General features: G+C 28.4%; 1 protein-coding gene across 1 annotated transcript in view; it reads right to left on the reverse strand.

The window, feature by feature from the left end:
• Positions 1–13010, reverse strand: part of LOC111626957 (synaptonemal complex protein 2-like) — a 62986-nt gene continuing 49976 nt past the window's right edge. The window contains exons 10-13 of the mRNA XM_023370499.1: positions 9765–9935; positions 5133–5303; positions 909–1068; positions 1–74 (exon numbers count right to left, since the gene is read on the reverse strand). Of these exons, the coding sequence (XP_023226267.1) occupies positions 1–74; positions 909–1068; positions 5133–5303; positions 9765–9935 (576 nt within the window). The remainder of the gene's footprint in view (positions 75–908; positions 1069–5132; positions 5304–9764; positions 9936–13010) is intronic.

Genomic DNA, 13010 nt, shown 5'->3' on the forward strand with positions numbered 1-13010 from the left:
TTACCGACTAGTGCCTGTAAGTGTTACTTGAGTACTACTTACTCCGTAACCTTGGCTACTTTCACATATAACAGCTGGAAAAGTAAAATTATTGAATACATATTTATATATTACTTTTTTTTTTTTTAAACTCTTTCTGCCCTGTGGGCACTAAGAGGGCCTCTTTTTGCAAGCCCATTATGGGTTCGGCCAGGCCCACAATGGGGCTACCAGGTGGTGAGGGACAGGGCCCGACATATCTGAATGAACCACCCCCGAAAAATTCCTGGGGATTTTTCAACCCGTTCGGATTCGAACCCAGGTTCCCCAGAGCAGTAGGCTGCCATCCAGCCACTTATGGGAATTTCTGGGTCTCTTTTGATAACAAATCCGGCCCTGGTTGGAGTCAGATTCAGAGTTGGAGTCGGATGGTAAGGAAAAGTCAGAGTCCGAAGATTTTTACATGACTCCACAGCCCTGGATATTACATTTATAAAATTAGACAACCAAAGCCTACTCAGCAGAAAATAATAATATAATCCACACCTAATCACTCGCTGAGAGATTTATTATTAAAACAACAAACGTTTTCAATCCAATCAATGGATCATCATCAGGCTAAAATGGAACACTTCAAAATAGAAGTTCTGTTTTGAAGTGTTCTATTTTAGCCTGATGATGATCCATTGATTGGATTGAAAATGTTTGTTGTTTTAATAATAAATCTCTCAGCGAGTGATTAGGTGTGGATTATATTATAAAATTAGAATAACAAACCCAAAAAGAATTTTTTTTACTTACGCTATAATTATATAAACTAAAATTATTATTAATTATGCTTCAATTGCTGAATTAAAAATTATGGTGAAAACACTTACTTTCAGATCTTTTAGTTGAATTTTTCTTCAAAGTTTCAGAATTTTGTTTACTTTGATTATTTTTGATTTGCTCTGCTTCTAAATCATTGTCTTCTATAACTTTTTTGAAATCGGAATTTAATTTTGTAGTTCTTAATTCATCTGACTGACATTTAAATAAAGATTTCTCTTCATCTTTATCTTTATTCATACAAGATATTGGTAATATGTCCTTTATTACAGATGATTTCATTTTATTCATATTAACCACATTCCTTTTGTTTTTGAAATTTGTTAAAGATGATTCAACTTTAAGTTCTTTGTTTTCATTACTTTTAAATTGAAAATTCTGTTCCTGAAATAAACTTTACTTTTCATTATTGATCAATACTAATTTAAAAAATATAATTATATATTCTTATGTATAACTATTTCAATTATAAATTTTTAACAAAAACAAAAAATTAACTTTAACAGAAATTCTGGAATTTAAATATAAATTGAAATAATTTTAATTTTTTTCATTATATAATAATGCATTTATAGCATTTTTACCAAATCAAGGATTTAAATACTATTCTGAATAAAAATTTTTTCATAGAATTGTTCTTTAAGTAATGGAATTGTAGTTACTGGTTATGGAACTGTACTTATTCTTTATTATTAAATAAATAAAATTTAAATTACTTAATAAAAGATAAATTTATTTTTAAATAGAACTTATTACTGAAAGGTAATTTTATTTGTTTTTGTTTGCTTCAATCTCTTAAAATATTGTCCTAATAATTTATGTTATCAATTCTTCAAAATTTATTTCATAAATATTTACAATGACCTACTTTAATTTAAATTCAATATGAAGATAAGATTATTTTAATACTTTCAAGTGCATATGTTCATTTTCAGATTTGTTGTTGTAATTGTTTCAATTCAAATGAAATTATTACAAAGAATTGCTTTTAGCCCTTGGTATAATTAAATTAATTAAATATGTACAAATGTGAGGTAGATAATAATAAGGACTTATTAATTTTTAATGTACACCCCTTTTGTTTTATCAAATGTACTACATTGATACCCGAGTTTTTGTGCTTATTATTATTTGTGTGATAAGTCCTTATTATTATATACCCCACAGTAGTATATTAGTAGATATTTAATTAATTCAATTCAAATCGTTACATTTTAAATTTAAAATCAAAATTGCTACAGCAATCATCTTGCTTTCAATTCTTTTTTTTATCATTAAAATTATAATATATAGTTAATACTATAAAATTATAAATTATTATTGAAAACAAAAAATTACTTAATATCAAACTAAATTTTAAAACCAAAATTGTAGCTGAGTTTAATCTAATTAATTTGACTTTTAAACTAGACTGGATGGATATTAAAAAGTTTAAATCAAATGTTTTACTGATACTTTGAACTTTTTGATTTTAGGTTAATTTTGCTTTGAATAAAATTTTATAGCATTGATTATTTTCACTGTATGTTATTCATATAATTTTTTAAAAATTAATAATTAAAAATATTAACATAAATCATTATATTTTTTATTTTTGAATTTATTTAAAAGTGAATCATAATTAATATTTACTATTATAATACTATGAAATTATATTTAGCTGATATTTTGGTGTTTATGTTTAAAGACAAAGGTCTTTATCAGAGTATACTTTCTAGAGATTTTCATTTCTAACAAAAATTTAATTGTGAAATAAACACAAATGAATCTAGAGTGAAGGTGACAGTCCCTATTGCCCTCTAATAGGAGATTCATTACTTTTTAGAAGTGATGCTACATTTTAATCTTTTTATCATTACTTTTCAATTTCATTACATTTTTATGTTGTTACAACTTACAATTTATTTTAAGTAATTATTTTAAAACTATAAAACTCCTAGATCCTCCTTTGGCAAGAAATATGGCATTATTTCTAAAATACATCTTAATGTGTTTAAATCCTAATTTTCAAGAGACAAAAACAAAATTTTTATAATCATTCTTCATTCATATTTTAAATCCATATACAATATGTATAAACAGTACTCAAATGACAATAAGTTCATAAAAATATGTTTGAATATGTATAGCAGCCAGAATTTCAAATCAATAAGTCAATAAATTGAAATTCAAGTTCGGCAATGATATCACCAGCCTAATGCTTTCAAAATTTTGCTTGTACATAAAACTAAAGGATTCCTTTCAAAATTCAATAGATAAAAATATTACATCTATAGATAAAAACGTTTAAGACATAATTTTCCTCTAATAAAATAACATTTTATATTTCTTGCTTGCATATCTGAATTCATTAATTTTGAAACAAATAAAAGAAATACGGGAAATCCTTGTTAATTCTTACTTGGATAGTTTGAAATCCCATTTGTTCATAACTGTACTATTTGTTCCAGACAGTGATATAAAGATTTACATGTTAAGAAATTTCAAAATATGGCTACTTTAAAATTTGAAGTGAAAATTCTGTACAAACTGTGATATGCATATGTTAACTCATTCATTTATTTATTGCTCTCTTATAATAAGGAGGCACTTTGATCTAGACTAAGAATAACTCTAATCTGGTCAATATGGATTTGCTTTTACAATAACATATTTTTGGGTGTCACCGTACCCCTGAACTATTCTATTTTCTCTTTTCTCATATAATATGGCTGGATTTTCGGATTACAGTATTGGATTATAAATAGCAGATTAAGATATTTGTAGGATTCTAGACAGCTAGATTTGAACTACTTACTACTTTCTGAGCCACTTTAAAAATAATTTGAACTACATTCTGAGGAATTCTGCTTTGTAAAACCTATGTGGCAACCTGTAAAGTTTTCACCATACACTTGCTGTTTATCTGCAGTTTATTTATATTATTACTAGCTGTTACCCATGACTTCGATCGTGCGGATTTTTGCAAGCAAACCCCATTTATATTCAGTATTTCAACAACCATAGTAATTGTTATATAACACCTACCGCTGAGAGTAATGAGAATTGCTGAGATTCAAAAGAACTGTTTTCAATTTGATCACTTTTCTGGAACGTTTACAATTGTTCTATAATCAAACCAATATGCAATAACAAATTCGAATTTAAAATGGTTCGAATATTTGGTTAAAAAATTGAAATATATAAAAATATTTATAACAATGTTATTAATTTAATATATCTAAGTACTCAACAAAGACTAAATGTAATTGAAAACAAAAAATTGCATCTAAAATAGTAAAGTAGAAGCCATTCTTCAGGTTAAGCCTTAATCATCTCCCTCTCCCCCACGGGGGGAGTAATTTCCAAAAATCCCTTCTTAGTGTGCGTTTTTCATGATGTACCCTAACTGTGTACAAAATTTCACCTCTTTAGGTTCAGCGGTTTGCTCTGGGCAATGATGAATCATTCACTCAGTCAATCACTCAGTCAGGACAAGTAATTTTATATACAGTAGAGCGTCAATTTTCCGAAAGCCAATCATCCGAAACGTCAATCATCCGAAAGAATTCCAGTCGGCAAATTTAAATCTTTCGCCAGTGCTATGGCGCTTCAATCTTTGGCTACGTCTTGGGCTACTCTAATATTTTGCATTTTTGATACTAAATTAACATCTAAAGTATAATTTTTTTTAATATTTTTTTATTTTTCAATATATTTATTTTGTTTGTACAAAATAAAAAAATAATTTGTAACGATACAATAGTCTTTGTTAGGCTTAACATCGACGAAAATTCAACGCGAAGCAACACGCAACAGAGAAAAATTTTGACATTGGATACGTTAAACTATTTTTTCGTACATAAATCAGTTATCCGAAATATCAGTTATCCGGACAACCCCAGTAACCAATTGATTCGGAAAAATTGACGCTCTACTGTATTTAGATTAATTAATGAAAATAGTGTTCTGTATTTGAAGCTGTATTCCGTTTTCTTAATAAAGTACATCAATTACATGGCATTTGGCATATTGTACAGAAATGTATAAGTCTCAGATAATTTGAAATTTAATAATTCAAAGTCAGTTATTTTGTCCCTTGAATTTTGAACTAACAAGAATTTCAATTATAGTTGATATGTATAGAAATTCATTATAATAAAATCTCTCTAGAGGAAATTTGAACATTAGTTAATTATTATTAACTAAATTATTTATTATTAATCTAGTTTGAGAACAGAAATTTCAGAATAAATCTCTCATTTTTCAAACCAGTTTATTTATATTTAAATATAGATATTAAAAAATATATTTAGTTAAAACAAATTTTCAAAATTTGGTCTTACTTTTTCAATTTGAATTCTTTCTAAAAGCAAGACTGGTGACAAAACAACAGAGCTCTTTTGTAATGTTCTGCTTTCTAATCCTATACTCTCTTCATTCTTAGTCTTTTCCATTTGAAACAATGTATTTTCAGCTGAATTCAGCTCACATTGAGAATTATTTACTATTTCACCCTATTATTTTAATTAAACAATTAATAAAATTAATTTTATATTAAAAAAATAAACATTATAATAATTTATGTTCTATAATTTTACTTTAAAATTTTAAGCATCAATCTTTAAAATTTTATTAATGCATCAATATTACTTAAAAAATGAAATGATATAAAATCAAAATAATCTCTGATAGTTTTATGTTATTTTTTAATTTTCACATTATTATTACAGTTCATGTAGTTCTTCTAGCTTGTAAAGACCAGTTACACTAATATTGGTTTAAACAGCTTTAGTAATTGATTTATTATTTATTATTAAATAATCTAGTGAAAAGCAAATGATGACCATTGCAAATTGCCTCAGATACAAAGCATATTTTTCAAAGAAAGTTTTAGTAATGCAAAGATGGTTCAAAAGATTTTTATATTGCAGTCATAATAAAGTCAAAGGTTTAACAGTCAGATGACTGAGGCAATTAAGGCTTCATCCTATTGCTCTGAGAACCTGAAGTTGAATCTGGGTAAACACTTCACCAAAATATTTCACAGGCTGTCTATCCTGGATATGTTGGGCCTCATCTTTCTCCACCTTTCCATTGCTATTGTTGGCTTGTCTAAACTCTTCACAGACATAAATAAAAGCTCTCAGTTCCCACAGAATGGGGAGAGGGGAAGAGAGAGAATGGAGTCAAAATTTTCAAATGTCTTAATAAAGTTTTACTGGCATTCAAAAGTATTCTCCCTGAACAAGTATGCAGCATTGTAACTTGATGAACCAACAACTATCAAAGTTGTTATGTCATTCAAAACCACCACTCAAAAACTGGGTAAACTGGGTAAACTTGATACAAGGCTACAAAAAAATCAAATTACTAGCAAAAAACATAGTACAGTTGTCCCTCTATAGTCCGACGTTTTTTAATCTGACATGCTCAGTAGTCCGACACACCTCCCGTCAAGGTACCCGTCCCCATTACGTGTCTGCTTGCACAGAAGCATGTCGCGATGTGAATCTCCCCATCCAATTTTTACACGATGACACACATTTTGTGTGTTTTATGTGAGCAGTTCTGTTTGAACGTAGAGTTCGAAGTTGGAGTAGAGAATATTGTAAGTTACTGCTAGCAAAACAATGCGAAATATGTAATTATTTTCGGTAATCCAGACACTTTTGGTAATCTGACACACCTTTGGTCCCATATCTGTCTGATTATCAAGGGACAACTGTACTTTCCAATTTTTTCTGCTGGTTATATGGTTTTTTTTTAGCTTTGTACCACCATTATAAATTTATAACTTTCTTAATGTTATTAATCCTTGAAAATGGCTTTCCAACAAGCTATTTTGATTGTTTCAAAAAATCTAAAAAGTCACATAGTAATTGAGAAAAACATTTCTGTAATTTTTTCCTGTTGAAAGTATATCTTGGCTTTCAATANATATAGTTAATACTATAAAATTATAAATTATTATTGAAAACAAAAAATTACTTAATATCAAACTAAATTTTAAAACCAAAATTGTAGCTGAGTTTAATCTAATTAATTTGACTTTTAAACTAGACTGGATGGATATTAAAAAGTTTAAATCAAATGTTTTACTGATACTTTGAACTTTTTGATTTTAGGTTAATTTTGCTTTGAATAAAATTTTATAGCATTGATTATTTTCACTGTATGTTATTCATATAATTTTTTAAAAATTAATAATTAAAAATATTAACATAAATCATTATATTTTTTATTTTTGAATTTATTTAAAAGTGAATCATAATTAATATTTACTATTATAATACTATGAAATTATATTTAGCTGATATTTTGGTGTTTATGTTTAAAGACAAAGGTCTTTATCAGAGTATACTTTCTAGAGATTTTCATTTCTAACAAAAATTTAATTGTGAAATAAACACAAATGAATCTAGAGTGAAGGTGACAGTCCCTATTGCCCTCTAATAGGAGATTCATTACTTTTTAGAAGTGATGCTACATTTTAATCTTTTTATCATTACTTTTCAATTTCATTACATTTTTATGTTGTTACAACTTACAATTTATTTTAAGTAATTATTTTAAAACTATAAAACTCCTAGATCCTCCTTTGGCAAGAAATATGGCATTATTTCTAAAATACATCTTAATGTGTTTAAATCCTAATTTTCAAGAGACAAAAACAAAATTTTTATAATCATTCTTCATTCATATTTTAAATCCATATACAATATGTATAAACAGTACTCAAATGACAATAAGTTCATAAAAATATGTTTGAATATGTATAGCAGCCAGAATTTCAAATCAATAAGTCAATAAATTGAAATTCAAGTTCGGCAATGATATCACCAGCCTAATGCTTTCAAAATTTTGCTTGTACATAAAACTAAAGGATTCCTTTCAAAATTCAATAGATAAAAATATTACATCTATAGATAAAAACGTTTAAGACATAATTTTCCTCTAATAAAATAACATTTTATATTTCTTGCTTGCATATCTGAATTCATTAATTTTGAAACAAATAAAAGAAATACGGGAAATCCTTGTTAATTCTTACTTGGATAGTTTGAAATCCCATTTGTTCATAACTGTACTATTTGTTCCAGACAGTGATATAAAGATTTACATGTTAAGAAATTTCAAAATATGGCTACTTTAAAATTTGAAGTGAAAATTCTGTACAAACTGTGATATGCATATGTTAACTCATTCATTTATTTATTGCTCTCTTATAATAAGGAGGCACTTTGATCTAGACTAAGAATAACTCTAATCTGGTCAATATGGATTTGCTTTTACAATAACATATTTTTGGGTGTCACCGTACCCCTGAACTATTCTATTTTCTCTTTTCTCATATAATATGGCTGGATTTTCGGATTACAGTATTGGATTATAAATAGCAGATTAAGATATTTGTAGGATTCTAGACAGCTAGATTTGAACTACTTACTACTTTCTGAGCCACTTTAAAAATAATTTGAACTACATTCTGAGGAATTCTGCTTTGTAAAACCTATGTGGCAACCTGTAAAGTTTTCACCATACACTTGCTGTTTATCTGCAGTTTATTTATATTATTACTAGCTGTTACCCATGACTTCGATCGTGCGGATTTTTGCAAGCAAACCCCATTTATATTCAGTATTTCAACAACCATAGTAATTGTTATATAACACCTACCGCTGAGAGTAATGAGAATTGCTGAGATTCAAAAGAACTGTTTTCAATTTGATCACTTTTCTGGAACGTTTACAATTGTTCTATAATCAAACCAATATGCAATAACAAATTCGAATTTAAAATGGTTCGAATATTTGGTTAAAAAATTGAAATATATAAAAATATTTATAACAATGTTATTAATTTAATATATCTAAGTACTCAACAAAGACTAAATGTAATTGAAAACAAAAAATTGCATCTAAAATAGTAAAGTAGAAGCCATTCTTCAGGTTAAGCCTTAATCATCTCCCTCTCCCCCACGGGGGGAGTAATTTCCAAAAATCCCTTCTTAGTGTGCGTTTTTCATGATGTACCCTAACTGTGTACAAAATTTCACCTCTTTAGGTTCAGCGGTTTGCTCTGGGCAATGATGAATCATTCACTCAGTCAATCACTCAGTCAGGACAAGTAATTTTATATACAGTAGAGCGTCAATTTTCCGAAAGCCAATCATCCGAAACGTCAATCATCCGAAAGAATTCCAGTCGGCAAATTTAAATCTTTCGCCAGTGCTATGGCGCTTCAATCTTTGGCTACGTCTTGGGCTACTCTAATATTTTGCATTTTTGATACTAAATTAACATCTAAAGTATAATTTTTTTTAATATTTTTTTATTTTTCAATATATTTATTTTGTTTGTACAAAATAAAAAAATAATTTGTAACGATACAATAGTCTTTGTTAGGCTTAACATCGACGAAAATTCAACGCGAAGCAACACGCAACAGAGAAAAATTTTGACATTGGATACGTTAAACTATTTTTTCGTACATAAATCAGTTATCCGAAATATCAGTTATCCGGACAACCCCAGTAACCAATTGATTCGGAAAAATTGACGCTCTACTGTATTTAGATTAATTAATGAAAATAGTGTTCTGTATTTGAAGCTGTATTCCGTTTTCTTAATAAAGTACATCAATTACATGGCATTTGGCATATTGTACAGAAATGTATAAGTCTCAGATAATTTGAAATTTAATAATTCAAAGTCAGTTATTTTGTCCCTTGAATTTTGAACTAACAAGAATTTCAATTATAGTTGATATGTATAGAAATTCATTATAATAAAATCTCTCTAGAGGAAATTTGAACATTAGTTAATTATTATTAACTAAATTATTTATTATTAATCTAGTTTGAGAACAGAAATTTCAGAATAAATCTCTCATTTTTCAAACCAGTTTATTTATATTTAAATATAGATATTAAAAAATATATTTAGTTAAAACAAATTTTCAAAATTTGGTCTTACTTTTTCAATTTGAATTCTTTCTAAAAGCAAGACTGGTGACAAAACAACAGAGCTCTTTTGTAATGTTCTGCTTTCTAATCCTATACTCTCTTCATTCTTAGTCTTTTCCATTTGAAACAATGTATTTTCAGCTGAATTCAGCTCACATTGAGAATTATTTACTATTTCACCCTATTATTTTAATTAAACAATTAATAAAATTAATTTTATATTAAAAAAATAAACATTATAATAATTTATGTTCTATAATTTTACTTTAAAATTTTAAGCATCAATCTTTAAAATTTTATTAATGCATCAATATTACTTAAAAAATGAAATGATATAAAATCAAAATAATCTCTGATAGTTTTATGTTATTTTTTAATTTTCACATTATTATTACAGTTCATGTAGTTCTTCTAGCTTGTAAAGACCAGTTACACTAATATTGGTTTAAACAGCTTTAGTAATTGATTTATTATTTATTATTAAATAATCTAGTGAAAAGCAAATGATGACCATTGCAAATTGCCTCAGATACAAAGCATATTTTTCAAAGAAAGTTTTAGTAATGCAAAGATGGTTCAAAAGATTTTTATATTGCAGTCATAATAAAGTCAAAGGTTTAACAGTCAGATGACTGAGGCAATTAAGGCTTCATCCTATTGCTCTGAGAACCTGAAGTTGAATCTGGGTAAACACTTCACCAAAATATTTCACAGGCTGTCTATCCTGGATATGTTGGGCCTCATCTTTCTCCACCTTTCCATTGCTATTGTTGGCTTGTCTAAACTCTTCACAGACATAAATAAAAGCTCTCAGTTCCCACAGAATGGGGAGAGGGGAAGAGAGAGAATGGAGTCAAAATTTTCAAATGTCTTAATAAAGTTTTACTGGCATTCAAAAGTATTCTCCCTGAACAAGTATGCAGCATTGTAACTTGATGAACCAACAACTATCAAAGTTGTTATGTCATTCAAAACCACCACTCAAAAACTGGGTAAACTGGGTAAACTTGATACAAGGCTACAAAAAAATCAAATTACTAGCAAAAAACATAGTACAGTTGTCCCTCTATAGTCCGACGTTTTTTAATCTGACATGCTCAGTAGTCCGACACACCTCCCGTCAAGGTACCCGTCCCCGTTACGTGTCTGCTTGCACAGCATGTCGCGATGTGAATCTCCCCATCCAATTTTTACACGATGACACACATTTTGTGTGTTTTATGTGAGCAGTTCTGTTTGAACAGTTGGAGTAGAGAATATTGTAAGTTACTGCTAGCAAAACAATGCGAAATATGTAATTATTTTCGGTAATCCAGACACTTTTGGTAATCTGACACACCTTTGGTCCCATATCTGTCTGATTATCAAGGGACAACTGTACTTTCCAATTTTTTCTGCTGGTTATATGGTTTTTTTTTAGCTTTGTACCACCATTATAAATTTATAACTTTCTTAATGTTATTAATCCTTGAAAATGGCTTTCCAACAAGCTATTTTGATTGTTTCAAAAAATCTAAAAAGTCACATAGTAATTGAGAAAAACATTTCTGTAATTTTTTCCTGTTGAAAGTATATCTTGGCTTTCAATATTTTGTGTGGACAGGTTTTGTTGCATCACTCCGGAGGTTTTTGTTCTTAGCCACCATTCCTTGAATTCTTTAACAAACTTAGATAAAATGTTGTTCTTGTAGCAATTTCAAGTGAATGTTGTCTTCTTAGGAATCATATCAATAGTCAACAGTCATTTTGAACTAAAAACAATTGTAAGCATTCTTTTTCAGGATTAGAAATGTTAAGAGTTTAAAGATTTTAAAGATGTAGTTCATAATTCTCTAGGAAGTTCATCTTTGGCAAACCAAACCAAATGCAGTTGTCAGCCTATTTGGGAGTTATAATAATAATAAAACCAACTCATCCTTAGTAACATTAGTTGAAGTTACCTTGAATTATTTGGTTGAAATAAATAAGCGTTTGCAAGATTTCACAATATTTCACCAAATTTGTTGTTTTTCCCTATGCAAACAACCTTCCAATACTGAAAATTCAATCACTGATTGCTGCTTTGTACAAAACAAGGAAGATAAGTTCATGTTTAAACTTAACTGTTATGCAATGATGCAACACAAAAAACAGACCTTTCATATACAAATTAGATTCTTGTGGAAAAAACTCCACCATACCTTTGAAATGCAGTCTATTTTAAACACTTATCAAACGTTTTCAGTCAGATTAACAGACCTTCTTCAGGATCGAACTATCAGAATTTAAATTTGCAAAACGGAAATTCCAAAATGCACGTTCTATAATCTTCTCAATTGCGCATGCCCATTATTGTAATTTTAATGTCGCCGCTTTCCATGCCGATGCTATTTTGTTTGATTCACGAAAATTTATATTTTGCCCTTTTTCTTTGCACTTGTAATGTGCCAGGCTTCTGCATACTTTAGATGTCTTCTATTTTCCACTTTTTGTTCCATTTGATTTCGATCTCTGTTGGATCTGCGATCACATAATTAGCCAAAGCCGTGATTGGTTGTTTAAATCTTACATTCTTTTCGTGCTCCTTCAATCTTTCATTTAATGAACTAGTGGAAAAAGTGGAAAATTAGAAGACATCTAAAGTATGCAGAAGCCTGGCACATTACAAGTGCAAAGAAAAAGGGCAAAATATAAATTTTCGTGAATCAAACAAAATAGCATCGGCATGGAAAGTGGTGACATTAAAATTACAATAATGGGCATGCGCAATTGAGAAGATTATAAAACGTGCATTTTGGTATTTCCATTTTGCAAATTTAAATTCTGATAGTTCGATCCTGAAGAAGGTCTGTTAATCTGACTGAAAACGTTTGATAAGTGTTTAAAATAAACTGCATTTTAAAGGTATGGTGGAGTTTTTTAAATAATAATGCAGTTAGAGATATAATAGATTCTTGTGGCTACTAAATAATGGTGATCAGTATTTCTACTTTTGCATTTTGCATATTGCTGCAGTATGAGACCTTATTTGTCAATCAACTCTCATATTAAGTTTAAAAGTCATATTATTTGACTAAAATTTACAATATTGAGTTTAACTGAAAAGAAATGGAATAAGAGACCCAAGATTACATAGTTCTCTTATTCATTTATTCATTTTTTTATTTCCTTACGTAGGTTTTATATAATAAGGGACTCCCATAAAACAAACACATTTTCCATTATTCTTTGCTAATTTATTAACATATTTCATAAATGGCACTAATTTTCAACATGG

The sequence above is a fragment of the Centruroides sculpturatus genome, unplaced genomic scaffold (genome assembly GCF_000671375.1).
Source record: "Centruroides sculpturatus isolate CEXI.00-Female unplaced genomic scaffold, Cexi_2.0 scaffold531, whole genome shotgun sequence".
NCBI lineage: Eukaryota > Metazoa > Arthropoda > Arachnida > Scorpiones > Buthidae > Centruroides > Centruroides sculpturatus.